At 36.6% G+C, this 14,646-nt stretch overlaps 1 protein-coding gene and 2 pseudogenes across 1 annotated transcript; all 3 read left to right on the top strand.

Moving 5' to 3' along the window:
* The first annotated feature begins 4,713 nt into the window (after window positions 1-4,713).
* On the top strand, window positions 4,714-6,309 carry LOC143576353 (O-fucosyltransferase 23 pseudogene; annotated as a pseudogene).
* Window positions 6,310-6,868: 559 nt separating this feature from the next.
* Window positions 6,869-9,853, top strand: LOC143576352 (abscisic acid 8'-hydroxylase 3-like). Its single transcript, XM_077060458.1, has 9 exons — window positions 6,869-7,449; window positions 7,719-8,037; window positions 8,299-8,451; window positions 8,602-8,853; window positions 8,938-9,024; window positions 9,105-9,183; window positions 9,262-9,368; window positions 9,450-9,568; window positions 9,655-9,853. Exons 1-9 carry the CDS (start codon window positions 7,247-7,249, stop codon window positions 9,743-9,745), a joined length of 1,410 nt encoding a protein of 469 aa, XP_076916573.1. The 5' UTR covers window positions 6,869-7,246; the 3' UTR covers window positions 9,746-9,853.
* Window positions 9,854-12,177: 2,324 nt separating this feature from the next.
* LOC143576351 (protein MITOFERRINLIKE 1, chloroplastic pseudogene) lies at window positions 12,178-13,461 on the top strand (annotated as a pseudogene).
* The last annotated feature ends 1,185 nt before the right edge of the window (window positions 13,462-14,646 follow it).

Genomic DNA, 14,646 nt, shown 5'->3' with positions numbered 1-14,646 from the left:
TTACGGCATCATCAGTTATCATCGGATCAAGACGGGCTTTGTTTCCATCTTTTCCGGTGAAGTTGGGACCTCTAGCTCAAATCCTCCAAATTCAAAATTAGGGTTTACAAATAAATTTGGGTTATTGATCTCCGGCCACCGGAAAGTTCGTCTTAGCCTTGACACCACAATGAGACACGGCGGCCGCGTTGTACACACGCGACGGGTCTTCCACGGGTCACGGATTTCTGCGGCGAGCCGGCCCCACGGTCTCTATCATACGCCGCGGTACCATGGCTCCACCGCTGTATCTCCGGTGACGGTGGTGGGGTTTGTTCGGTGTCTCCGTTGTATCTCCGAGGTACCATGGCTGATGCTGGGTTTTGAGGGTTAAAGATTGGATCTTGATGGGTTGCAGGTGCGGTGTGCAACGGTGGTCTGGTGGGTTTTGTGTTGTAGAGAGGGAAAAGAGTAGAGAGAGAGAAGAGGGAGAGAGAGATTGATAATTATATTTTTATATATTTTAGATAATAAAATTATAAAAGTACCCTCATGTGTGTAAGGCACATGGCCAGATTTAACCTGAAAAATTAACAGGGTTAGTGTTAAAGGACGTAACGTGATAAAGTTTTTAAGCATAAAGGATGTTTTCTATCATTAAGTTTGCTAAAGAACGTCCATTGAAAAACCGTGCAAACATAAAAGAACGTCCATTGAAAAAGCGTGCAAACATAAAAGACGTCTTTTGCCATATACGATTTATATGGTCTTTAATGTAATATGATTTATTTAAATAAATGTAATCTACAGGCCGGCCCAATACAGTTAAAAAATTACGCCCTAGTTTTGGGCCTGCAAATTTTTAAGAACCCACAGATCGAATCCCTTTACCAATGTTTCAATCATATGTTTTTTTTTATCCAATATGATTGCTTATTTTTAAAATGTAACATATGTTGGCTGTTGTTCTTTTCAGTTTTATTACACTCAATTTGAAGAGAGATTGTAATATGGTTTTGTCTTTTCACTTAGATTGCATTAGTCTCTTTGCTGGTTGGTTTCCATTTTGATTACCAAGATTATGCATTTTCAAAATTTTGATTTGTTTGTTCAACCATTTTCTTATGCTTACAAGTTTGTTCTATCATCTCCGTTAAAAAGAACTAATTTTCTTTTATTGAATCTTATATGTTGAATTATCTTCGGGTTACTAGTTTTTTTATCCCCCCCCCCCCTTTCTAAAAAAGACTAGGTTTGTTTCCCGTTGAATCTTATACACTTTGAAGTTATCTTATGGATGCTGCTAAACGTATCCCACACACATCCATTTTTACTAAATATACCATCTCCCTTAGTTTTTACATTAATACGAATTAGACCTTTTTGTTGTTTTTTTTTTTGTCATTTTGTTATCTTTTATTATCATTATTATTTTTATAAAAGCATTTTTATTCTATTTTTATTTAACAACTTTTTTTTCTATTTATCTTTTTATGTATATTTAAAAGCCTTTAATAAAAACATATTTTTTCTTATTTAGAAAAACATTTTTTTCTTATCTAATAAACATTGTTTTTCTTGTTTTAAAAAAATATTTTTTTTCTATACTTGTTTAAATCTTTTTGAAGAGCGTTCTTTTTAAATTAAGAGAGTTTACATTCTTTTATAAAAAATCATATTAGTTTTTATAAATAAAAAGGTTAAATAACATACAACTTACAAATTAGGCTCTTTTCTCAAGTAACATTAACTCATGTATCTAAACCTAACTAAAAAAACAGATTATGTTGTTACTGCATGTTCAAGTCCGGAGAAAATAGAAACGTATGTATTGATGATACAAAAAAAATTGTCCTAAATTTTTGTTACGCTTGACCCTCTCAAAAATATTGAGCCGCACTCAAAAACAATATAAATTTATTATGTAAAAAGGTAAAATAAAGTGTATTACATTAAACTCTTTGATAGAATATTCATGTAAACCATTATCAGTTCACATGGGGCAACAAATATAAGAATCACATGAGGTTCCGCCGAACCATAAAACGTTTAATATAACGTGATATTATTGATTGAGCATGTTACTCATTATGTCAATTTTATATTATATATATTACTTGTTTAATATAATTGTATTGGCTATTTTAGGGACTTGGATGAGATTGTTAGGTATTTAACTTTGTTAAAAAGGCATAAATTCCATCACATAGAATGACATGTTATCTTCTTTTTTATTTCAGATAGTTTATTTGCTAACTATGGATATAGCATGTGTCCATCGTAAAAAGAGAGATCGATTCTTATATCAGCATAGTTCAATAACTATTGTGGTTATAAAAAATATATTTGAAATATTCCATGAACTTAAATAACAAAATTTTAGGGAGTGTATGGAAATTTATGGATGTATAGAGTTAGAAGTTAATGGAAATTTATTATGACTGTATTAAGATTAATGAAAAACAACAATAAAAATTTAAAATATACATATATAAAAAGAAATGCATGTGATTGGTTAAGGCCGTAAAAATCTCTCTCTTTCTCATCTTTGGTATCATCAAACCGTAATAACATGAATGATGAAGCCACAAACGCCCTAGATACCCTTACAAGTTTATAAACTGCATTTGTTTATTTGGTAGTGGCATAATCATACACTTCTAATCAAATGAACTTGCATAAGATAATCAACTTACCATATATCATATTTCATTTCTTTATTAATTATTTTATTCAAAGAAATAAATAAGTCATTAGAACATGTGAATCACAACCTTTTTTTTTTACCGAAAATTACACTATTCGTAAATTACACCATGTTTCCTAAACTAATGTCATGCTCAAGAATTGGCAAAGTTAATAAAACCAAATTGGTTTAATAGATATGTAGTTATTCCAATACAAATATATTAATTTGAGATTTCTTTTTATGAACTTGTTAGATTTTATAGAATATTATATCTTCTATAAAATGGAAATATAAAACAAAAACGTTTAAAGAAATTTTTTAAAGTTGCCACTAATGAATAGGTACCTGTTGGGTACTTGATAACAAGTAACATGCTAATGAAGGCCATTAGGCTATGCGTAGTGGAGGGGCTACAATTAGGGGCGAATTGCGCCGTGTGATGTCCAGTCAGCAAGGGGTAAGAATTTGTTTTTAGGTGTAATGGTGTAGGGCCTACAACTTGTAATATAATATATATATATATATATATATATATATATAATATATATATGTATATAATACACACACACATCCATACATGCCGGCCCCACCACCACACATTTTGCCCCTTCTTCCAGGCGAGGAGAAAACCTCGCCCCCGCCCATTTTAGCCCAAAATTCGCCCAGGGGCCGGTGTTCGCGCCCCTTCGCGCCCAAGAAAAGCTATGTGGCAATCTCTCACTGGATGGAAAATAATCTGTTAGGATGAAAGCTTTTGATTTTTTAATGGAAAAATCCCTAAAATGACCAATTTATATAATGTGATTCCAAGTTTGTCCCCTCAAATTTAAGTTCTCATATTTTTCCCTTTGGTATCTCGTCGCCGACGACATGTTAGCGAACACCGACGATGTGTTAACATAAAATAGGGTTGACAATGCGTTATGTTGCTAACATATGGTAGCAGTGATGCGTTAATGTTTAAAGTAGGGGTTCCACGATGCGTTAGTTGATAACGCATCGCTGCTACCTATGTTAGCAACATAAACGTATCTCGTTGCCGGCGACATGTTAGCGAACACCGACGATGTGTTAACATAACATAGAGTTGACGATGCGTTTATGTTGCTAACATAGGGTAGCAGCGATGCGTTATCAACTAACGCATCGTGGAACCCCTGCTTTAAACATTAACGCATCGCTGCTACCCTATGTTAGCAACATAAGGCATCGTCAACCCTATGTTATGTTAACACATCGTCGGTGTTCGCTAACATGTCGCCGGCGACGAGATACCAAAGAGACAAAGTTGGGAACTTGAATTTGGGAGGACAAACTTGGAACCACATTCTATAAATGGGCTATTTTGGGAATTTTCTCTTTTTTAATTATACCATATGTGATGTGGTAATGAACTTTGTTTATCTTTTTATTATTATTATTATTATTATTAATATATAAGTTGTGATGTAAATATACCGAATATGTGAAAAAAAAGGTACAAACAGCAGAGGATATTTTATAAATAAACAAAATTAAGGATCAATTTAGTTTCACTTGGTTAAAAAAATATATTTAGTTTATTGTATAATGAAAACAGAATATAATATAGTTGTTCAAAAACATTATATGTGATAGAAAGTGGGATAGTGGCATGAGATTGGGCGAAACAGATGAGAAGACAATAATTCCATGAATCTTCATAAAGAGTTGCGCTAGAAGTTGCACACCCTGTACTTCCATGTGTATTTACACCTCCATCAATATTATCGCCGCTCATTTAATCATATTATTATTAGTCACCCATTTCCCTTGTCTTTGGGGTATTATTGGCTCTTCTCTTTATGACCAACTTTACATCTTATTTCCTATTTTTGTATTCTGTAACCATATTCTTCCTATGCTTTAGCCTTCTTTTCTTTTCTTTTCTTTTCTTTGCTTTGAAATCAAGGGATATATCTTTTTCTTTTTCATTATTACCAACATAATTTCCATTTTCATTTTCATTTTCATTTCTTCTTCCTGATCTATATTAGATCATTTTTTTTTTCTATTAATTCTTCATTTCTTTAATTAGTCTTCTTCCCAGATAATAATATTCCACTCTCTGTTTGTGTGTCAGAGAAAGTGTCTGATTGCATGCAACTGAATCTGGTTTGGGTTTAAAACTTTAAATTGATGAAATTCTGACCAAGATTCTGTTTAAGGTGAGACTTTTAAATTTTTAATATTATTATGCTATGTTAATATGTTTCATTGTTTGAGTTTGGTTTCAAATATTAAATCTCAAATGGTATTCAAGCATTTGAGATTGTTTGGGCTGCATTTTAGTTCTGTACTCTCCAAACTCATGTTATTGTTCTTAATGGCCTTGATCATTCGCACCCTTTTACTCCCTGAATCATGTAAATTCGGTCAGACTGAACACGACCCGTTACAATTCAAATCTAGAATGAAGTATTTAGAGGTTCCCCAGATTGTATGGGGACTAAACAACCAAAAGATTGCCTTTGCAAGAGCTTGTTTAACTGCAAGATTTCTTAACAGAACTCTTCTCATGCCGAGGCTAAGTGCGACTTTGTTTTACAAAGAAATCGATCAGTTGCAACCTGTTTCGTTCGATAAGGTGTTTCAGTTTGAGAAATTTAATTCGCTTTGTAAAGGGTATGTCGAATTGGGTCGATATTCGGATCTCAAGAATCGTAGCGATATTCTTGTGGTTCAAAAGGGTAGTGGCAGAAGATGGACGGTTGAGCGAGATCTTGATCAACTTAAGGAATTGAGCAAGAATCATGATGAGTTTGAGACGATTCGAATAGATGGAAAGAACCCGTTTTTATGGCATGATCATTTTCCGGTTAAGGATTATGCTAGGGTGTTTGAGTGCTTAGTTTTAGTGGACGAGATTTCGAAAGAAGTTGATAAAGTTGTAGCTAAGATTAGAGAGAAGGGAAGTGAATCAAAGACGAATGGATATGTAGCGGTTCATATGAGGATTGAAAAAGATTGGATGATACATTGCAAGAAAATGGAACAGAGATCGAATGTGTCCGAGATTTGTAGTAGTAGAGATGAGATCATGAGTAGAGTGGCCAACATCCCAGGCCTGAAAATGCCAACGGTTGTTTACCTTGCTGTAGCCGATGCACTAGTCGAAGATGGCTCGATTTTGAATGGTTGGAGGGAGGGGCTGGTGGCAGTTGAAAAGAAGAAACTCGGTGTGATGGAGATTTACAAGAAGCATCCGTATCTGATTCAGGCTGCGATTGATTATGAAGTTTGTTCAAGGGCGGATGTGTTTGTGGGAAACAGTTATTCGACATTTTCAAGTCTGTTGGTGCTTGAAAGGAGTGCAAAGATGGCAAGAATGGGCGTTGCGACAGGGTGTGGGATCGGGATGGATGTAAGATGGCCATCTTATGCCTATAATCTCAAGGCCGTGGGAGAGTTAGGTGCTCGCCCATGGATGACGAATCTATCCGATTCAAGCTTACGAGCAATAAGTTACGGATCTAACAACATTTCATGTTGAGGAAATTTAGTATAGCATATAACTTTATATTATTCATTATTCTTTCTTTTATGATTGTATATAATATCTTGTAAACAAGGTTGGCTTTGTTGTTTGTTGTATATTTATATACGATAAATTCCTACTTAAGTGTGTTTGTATAAATTCATGTTACAAATGGTGGATCTAATTCTAAACATTAACACATAATGATAAAGTGTGCGACTGTAATTATCAATACTTGTCCTATTGTCATCTCTATTTATACCCGAATATATTACAAAGTAACAACTAAAAAATGTCAAAAATGCAACTTCTTAAAGTTTGATATTGAAAATGTTACTTTTAACAATTCAGAAGTACTGTTTATATAATATATAATTACAGTAACTTAAAAAAACATGAAAAATTACTTTGAAAAGCCTTCATTGCAGGCTGTAAAATCAAATATTATATTAACACTGTTTTTAGGGTCAACAGGTGGATCCCTCAACAGGGGTCGGGTTTTATCCGGTGAATCCCTCAACAGGTGGACCGCTAGGGGCTCCGTCCGTCCGGAATAGTGGCCGGCTCGGGCTACCTTTAGCCAATGGGGGCCGCGTACGGGGTACCCGACGTTACTTAGTTGGCCGTTCAAAAAAAAAACACTGTTTTTAGGGTCAACCAATTGGAAAGAAGGTTTGAAGGTGTTTTAGAATTTTAGTTTATTTAATCAAAAAGTTATTGTAGCAAATCTGCCACCTGGAGGTTGTCAGAATAATAGATTTCAGGATAACTATGATATGGTTAAAAAGGACAATAAAACATGTATTATAGTTAGAAACAATGTTGAATCAAAAAGGAGGAGACAGACGCCGTCCCAGGAACCATGACCCACCCAAAAGGCAAGACAAAACACAATACTATGTACATCCAAATGCACCCAACCATAAATCATCGAATCCATCGCATGGTATACAAGAAAGAGTTGATTTTCGATGCAAACTATATGTTATAAATTGGTATATTATCTTGGAAAGTGATTTGCATGCATGCTATATAAATGGACACACCCTTTATAATTCTTGATAATCAATCCAAAGGACGAAATGGCGATAATGGTATTAATTGTTGGATTAGTCATTGTGATTGTAACAATCGCGTTCTTGCTTCGCGTAATCGCATTCCCGAAGGAAATGGAGACCATCCCGGGTAGCCTGGGCTGGCCACTCATAGGAGAGTCTTTCTCCTTTATATCCGAGTTTTCAAGTCCTGCTGGTATTTTCAGCTTCATGAACAAAAGACAACAAAGGTACCTAAAATTCAAACTTTGATAATTATTGGTCAAAATGGTCGTTTGAACAGTATTTGGATGGTTGTTCTGACCATTGGGGGTCACACTTTGAAAATTATTGGTTTGACCATTTGAAAAATATCCGAATAACTATTTTGACCATTGACGATTAAACTTTGAAAAATATTTGGTCATACAGATGTGTGTATAGATGACCCTGTACTTAAATCTTCATCTAACACTTCTATTGATCAATTTAGTTGATGTTTGAATGAATCTTTGTATAGATATGGAAAGGTTTTTAAGAGCTACGTTTTAGGACGGTATATGGTTTTCACAACGGGTAGGGAAGCCAGTAAGATGCTATTAACAGGAAAAGATGGGATGGTTAGCCTCAACCTGTTCACCACCGGTCAGAAGGTGTTGGGTCCCAATAGCTTGCTTCAGATGAATGGAGAAGACCACAAGCGCCTCAGGCGCCTCATTGCTGAACCCCTCTCCATTGATGGTCTCAAGAAATACTTACACTTTATCAACGAATTGGCTGTCCAGATGTTTGATGAGTGGCCTGCACGCAAAGTCCTGGTTCTAGAAGAGGCTTCCACAGTAAGTTACCTGCCAACAACCACATATCTAACTACCTATCACCTAGCGGTGCAAACGAGTTGAGCTGCTCGCAAGTTACCTGATATTAGATCGAAAAAAAAGCTTGAAACGAGCCATCAAGCCTTAGCTGAGCTCGAGTTTGGAAAAATGACTCACTAGCTCGAGCTAAATCCTAGTCAAGCTTAGGGTCGGCTCATTTACACCCTTACAATTACCACTGGTTAATTACTTACATGATTACTTATTATTGTGACGGTGCAGTTCACTTTAAAGGTTATTGGGAATATGATCATGAGCTTAGAGCCAACCGGTGAGGAACAAGAGAAATTTAGAGAGTATTTCAAAATCATTTCATCCTCATTTGCATCATTGCCCTTTAATATTCCGGGGACTGCTTTCTACCGTGGTATGAAGGTAAGCAACTAATAATACTACAACATCATGTTGTTAGAGATCTCCTCTGTAACTATTCTCATTTTACTTGTACAAATATAGTGTTCTTATTTCACACATGCAAACAAACATTTGCTTTGAATACTGATGCCAGATTAATTATCTGATCAGGCTCGGGATGGGATGTTTGAGATGTTAGACAGGATAATAGCTAGACGAAGAAATGGAAGCGACCTACAACAAGATTTCTTAGGGTCATTGATTAGCAAAGAAGGGTCTGAAGATGATGAAAAGCTCAACGAGGCACAAATGAAGGACAACATTTTAACACTTCTTATCGCAGGTCACGACACAACAACGGCTGCACTTACATGGCTTGTTAAATTTCTAGGGGAAAATCCTGCAGCGTTGGATAAGCTCAGAGTAACACTCATCATACTTCACTAGCTAAGAGTGGCTATGTTTAACCTTAAAGTCCTTACTTAAATGTGCATATAAAATTTTCAGAATGAACATATGGAAATCCGAAGTAAGAGGGAATTTGGATCAAGTCTCACATGGTCTGAAGTCAATAACATGCCTTATACTGCAAAAGTAAGCATAATAATCTACTATACGTGCTCATGATTATTGACCTATCTATAAACGATTGATTGATTTTTTTTTATGTGCAGGTAGTGAGTGAGACCTTACGAAGAGCAACAATCTTACCTTGGTATTCCAGAAAAGCTGCACAGGACTTTGAGATCAATGGTATGCACTTCATAAAATAATATATTCATGCAAAAACAACGAGAATTAAAAGTTGATGTTTTCATTTAATTCTGTCAGGATACAGTATCAAGAAAGGATGGTCCGTAAACTTGGATGTAGTGTCCATTCACCATGATCCGCAAGTCTTTGCTGACCCTTATAAGTTTGATCCATCTAGATTCGATGTGAGTTCATTACAGATTTCTATACTCGTTACGCTAACATTTTCATAGGATCATACTAAAACCTTCTTTCAACAATTTCAGGACCCGTTAAGATCTTTCAGCTTCCTTGGATTTGGAAATGGACCGCGTATGTGTCCTGGAATGAATCTTGCAAAGCTTGAAATCTCCATATTTATTCATCACCTTGTCTGCAGATACAAGTAAGTTGATCCATATTAATCCAAAAGAAAAGTTATTAAAACACAAATATCAGTACGAACACAGAAACTAAGAGACTTAATTTCAGGTGGAAACCTCTAGAGAAAGACGACTCGGTCCAGCCGACACTTGTCCGGATGCCAAAGAACAAGTACCCAATCATCGTAGAGCCTTTGTAGATTCACTATATATGGCATACTCTTTTGCCAACATTGTATCAAATTTGAACAATAAAAGTTTATTTCTAAAAGAGGTGTTGTGTTTACTGAGATGCCATGTGGTGAATAAAAGATAATTAACAAAAGTAATCACTAATGTTAGTTATTTATTATGTAAGTAGATGTGTAACTTGATCTAAGTATCTACATCAAACAGTTCCATCTGGATCATGCTAGATAGAAATAATTATGGAGTAATTAGCTAGCTTGATAATCATATTGAATTGTGGTTAGCTGTAATAATATGTCAATTAGGGATTACTGTGATCGACCAACGTTTCATCAGTTAAAATCAAAAGTATTCAATTATGAAGCAAGAATAGTTCAAAAACAAGTTGAAATTGTACCTTAAAGTGTTATGGCTGGCTACTCTGAATCTGGAATCGTCGTTTAGTGGCCATAACGCATATCCGGTGAAATGGCTGTAATGATCGTTATCGTAGTGGTCGGTCATCCGGTGTTAGTCATGGTCAGCCATGGTTGCCCCGCAGTGGCGCTCAAATGGTAAAACGATCGCCAAATTGGTATCGGACGGCTAATTGGGCGTTTGGAGGAACCCATTTTTAAACCCTAAAATTTTGCAACGAACACCTATGGGTTAGTTATTGTTAGTTTGATTACTTGACACATTACTCAACAATCAACATGAGGTGGATAATATCATAATACGGGTCCGTTCATTGTTCTCATGGAGTGAACATAAGGCTACTTGTTGAAAGTTGTTAAACTTGGTCATGTCCTAATTTTAACTAACACACTTATTTGTCATCACGTTATGGTTTAAAACCTAGTTGTCATGTTAAACCCCCAATACCATATTAACTAATCCCAAAAAATGTCCGGACCTTAACGTCCTGACGCAGTGTGCACGACGTTGAGGCCAGGCCACATCACCTTTGTCGCCTCCTCAAACTCCCTACTACAAGGAGCCCAAGCATGACATTGTTCATTATTGCATGACTTTCAAGATGCTATTATGCGTTTATCTCAGAAAGTCGTATGATTAGATAGTGTTGACGAGTTTAATCTAATTCTATATTCCATGTGTATAAAATATCTCATCATTAAAAGTTTAAACATATGTGTTATTGCTGTGTGGCTATGTGGATTTGAAGTCCAACTGATTCAGCTCAAGGATCCTAATATACGCCATTCTAAACCTAAGGCTAGTTGCATATGAGACAATGACACAGTCTACTAATATCTTTCAAGGCCAATGATTAGTTATCTAAGTAAGAGATTGAGAAACATGAAATTGACGACCGTGAATCTGAATAACAACTCCACATAATAGAGAACAAATCGTAATAATCAGCAACCTTTATGCCAAATTTTAGTGGGAGAGTTTACCTTGCAACACCAATTAGAGCATCACCAACCCCATCCATTGTTGTGTTTGAACAAACTCTGGAACCTTAGACTTTAATGGGCAAAACGCAAATTTCAATTTCACCAAGCATTGCAAACTCATATCATGGGAGAATGAGCTTAAAAATGTGTTAGAATCATTGATGTTCGGAAAAGCCAAAAGTAGGAATCAATAAAATGAAAGAACAACAAGAAGTAGAGTTGCAAATGAACGGTTCATAAACGAACCATCAACCGATGAGCATCATGGTAAATTGTCATTCAAATCAAAGACACTGAGAAATAAAATAGGACATGAAACAAAGCAGACCAATCAAATTTGAAGGCATGCCAATGGTTCAACAAGCACCATAAGAAGATAACAATATGTCGTAACCTCATAAAAATCATTCCCTAAATGTCACTTTTCAAAGTTGAGGGGCCTAAGTGTCATAATGCCAGAATTCAAGTTCATATTTAAAACCGAAAATACGAAAAATGGAGTTTATTGGACCGGTATCCTAAGATTAACAATCCGCTACATATTGGCGAAGGAAGAAATGAGATACGAACACACGTACTGCAACCAATCATTAAAACTGACACGTGTTACATAGCTTAACATATGTAGTGGACCTGTACCAAGTTTTTAACAGTCTTCTAGTCGCAAAAATTTACAAATTAATCGGCATCAACCCCTCTTCAATGACCAATTCTTATAAAAATTTTGAGTTATAAACAATTTCTTTTTTCCCTTTTACATTTTGAGTTATAAAAATTTAAAAAATTCAGTACCGATCCTAAAAATCCCAAATACTTAGTAGCGGTATCGGTACCGATATATGTGGTTTGGTACCGGTATTGGTATTTCAAAACATGATACCAAAAACACTGGTCCCTAATTCAGTCCATGTAATTCACAATATTCTTAGCTAACAGTCGACGTTGTTAGGTTATTGTAGTTGCAAACTGTCGAGCAACACCATTTCTGGTCATCTATTTGTGTGTAACATAACATATCTTTATTACATCGACTCCACTCACCGATGGAAACCCCTAATCCCAAATCACTCCATTCCATACCACATCACTCCCACTCCGATTTCAATTCACTCTTCTCAAACCTCAACACCACCCTCATCTCATCACCACACTCATCCTCATCCTCAACCCATCTCAAATTCGCATCAACTTCAGTCTCATTAGAACCCTCACAAACCCAATTCGACAAACCCTCCAGCAACTGGCTCAAACCCACCGTCCGCGGCTCACCCAAAACCACCGTTCTATTGAAAAGCCTCTCCGTCTTCGAACGCGCCTTCATCGGCGCCGGCGCCGGAGGCCTCGCCGGCTTATTCACCTACGTTTGTCTCCACCCACTCGACACCATCAAAACCAAGCTTCAAACCAAAGGTGCCTCCAAGATTTACGATAATACCCTTGACGCCGTTGTCAAAACCTTTCAGTCCAAGGGTATTTTAGGGTTTTACTCCGGTGTGTCGGCGGTGATTGTGGGGTCTACTGCTTCTTCCGCTGTTTATTTTGGGACTTGTGAGTTGGGTAAGTCGGTTTTGTCGAAATTACCGAATTACCCTTCGGTGTTGATTCCGCCTACTGCGGGTGCGATGGGGAATATTGTGTCGTCGGCGATAATGGTGCCGAAGGAGTTGATCACTCAACGGATGCAGGCGGGTGCGAAAGGGAGGTCTTGGGAGGTTTTGTTAAGGATTTTGGAGAAGGATGGTGTGTTGGGGTTGTACGCGGGTTACTCGGCTACATTGTTGAGGAATTTGCCTGCTGGGGTGTTGAGTTACTCGTCTTTTGAGTACTTGAAAGCTGCGGTTTTGATGAAGACGAAGCAGGCGAATCTGGAGCCGTTTCAGAGTGTTTGTTGTGGGGCGTTGGCTGGTGCGATTTCTGCGTCGTTGACCACGCCTTTGGATGTGGTGAAAACCAGGTTGATGACTCAGATTCATACAGATAAGATTGCGCTTGGTGTGTCCGAGACTGTGAAGCAGATTTTGAAGGAGGAGGGGTTGGTGGGGTTTACGCGGGGAGTGGGGCCGCGAGTTGTTCATAGTGCTTGTTTTTCGGCTATAGGGTATTTTGCGTTTGAGACGGCTCGGCTTACTATTTTGCATCAGTGTATTAAGAAAAAGGAGGAGCTTCAGGAGGATATTAAAGTTGCCTAACTTCAATTGGCTGGTAATTCGTTTAGTGTTTATTTTTTATGATTGTAACAAGTTTAAAGCTGCTATACCTAAGCCAAGTCGAATTTTGTTTTACGATTTTTGAATATTGTAGTCAATTATATTGCAAAAGCTTATTGACCTGAGAATCCAATAGGGTAAAGGATTTACAGATGCAAATTTTCTTAACCATTGCGGTTTTATAGTGGTCTGCAAGTATTCTAATCTCTGGCCCTAATAAGACTCGATATGGATTTATTAATAGGATGCATTAGCTCTACAAAAAGATTGAGAGTGAAATCAGAAATGTTAAAACATGCCCAACTAAATATACTGAACTCGAGTTTAAGGTTTAGTGAAGTCGTAGGCCAACTGGTTTCTAGTTTTGACATGAGATGTTGTGATCGTATCATCTTAAAGGTTTTAAGCATCGACTTTTTGGTCAGCCTTGGCAATATGGTCTTCATTAATGTTTCTAAACAAGTCAGCGTTTGACTTTTTGATCAAGTCATTTTAGCCATTGTCTGCAATTTCCTTTACTTTTAATGCAAATATACTGACTTGTTTCCAACAGACACAGCCAATTTAAGCCCCTTAACAACTTATGGTTAAGGTGGCTAATCTCTTTCAAGCTCATAAGAAACACATCACGTGGATCATAAACTTTATATCTATAACACATACCACTCTTGATAGTTGACACCACCGTATAACTATATCCATAACTTTAACGACCAAGCGTAGCAGCAACCCACTATTCTCGCATTCTTTTTTACATCTAGGCAACAGCACAAGACTTGTTGCCTTTATTTACAAATTTACAATCACAAAGACCATTCCGTACGGTGATCAACTGCATATACAACAGGATATCACTCATCAAACGTCTCATATCATCACTGCAACTCCAGAGCTCAAAAGGATGCTGAGCAGTTGATGGCTCAATTTATCCAAATAATAATTACAAGTAGCTCATCAGACAGACAGACAGACACTAATAACCTATGAGCTTCGATGTGGATTATAATAGGCAATTGTCATCATCCATATCTTGTTTAAGTCAAGACCTCGAACTCGTAAGGTATTTAAATCGAAAATACCCAATGTTTGTTTGCCGGGTTTCTCCCTTATTCGCTGCTTGGTCATGGTTAGGAGATTTATTATCGGATCATAATCTCTTACATGTCATTACTTCCACCACTAAAATACTTTTAAAACAAGCACTTAAAACCCAACCGAGATGTTTACATCTGTAAGGCCCCGTCACCGGTAACCCTACTTTCGTGTTGGATTTACTCATAAACACAGTTCTAAATATCAGAGTTA

The sequence above is a fragment of the Bidens hawaiensis genome, unplaced genomic scaffold (assembly GCF_021521415.1).
Source record: "Bidens hawaiensis isolate Kalapana, Puna unplaced genomic scaffold, B.hawaiensis_p1.1 tig00028074_1, whole genome shotgun sequence".
Taxonomy (NCBI): Eukaryota; Viridiplantae; Streptophyta; class Magnoliopsida; order Asterales; family Asteraceae; genus Bidens; species Bidens hawaiensis.
The sequence above is the reverse complement of the archived record's forward strand: the minus strand, read 5'-3'. Positions and strand labels throughout refer to the sequence as shown.

Excerpts from the sequence above, each read along its gene's own strand:
- LOC143576352 (XM_077060458.1), top strand. The coding sequence starts at position 7,247 with ATGGCGATAATGGTATTAATTGTTGGATTAGTCATTGTGATTGTAACA. Across the intron at positions 9,025-9,104 it reads ACATGCCTTATACTGCAAAA|GTAGTGAGTGAGACCTTACG; the intron begins GTAAGCATAATA and ends TTTTATGTGCAG. Across the intron at positions 9,569-9,654 it reads CACCTTGTCTGCAGATACAA|GTGGAAACCTCTAGAGAAAG; the intron begins GTAAGTTGATCC and ends ACTTAATTTCAG.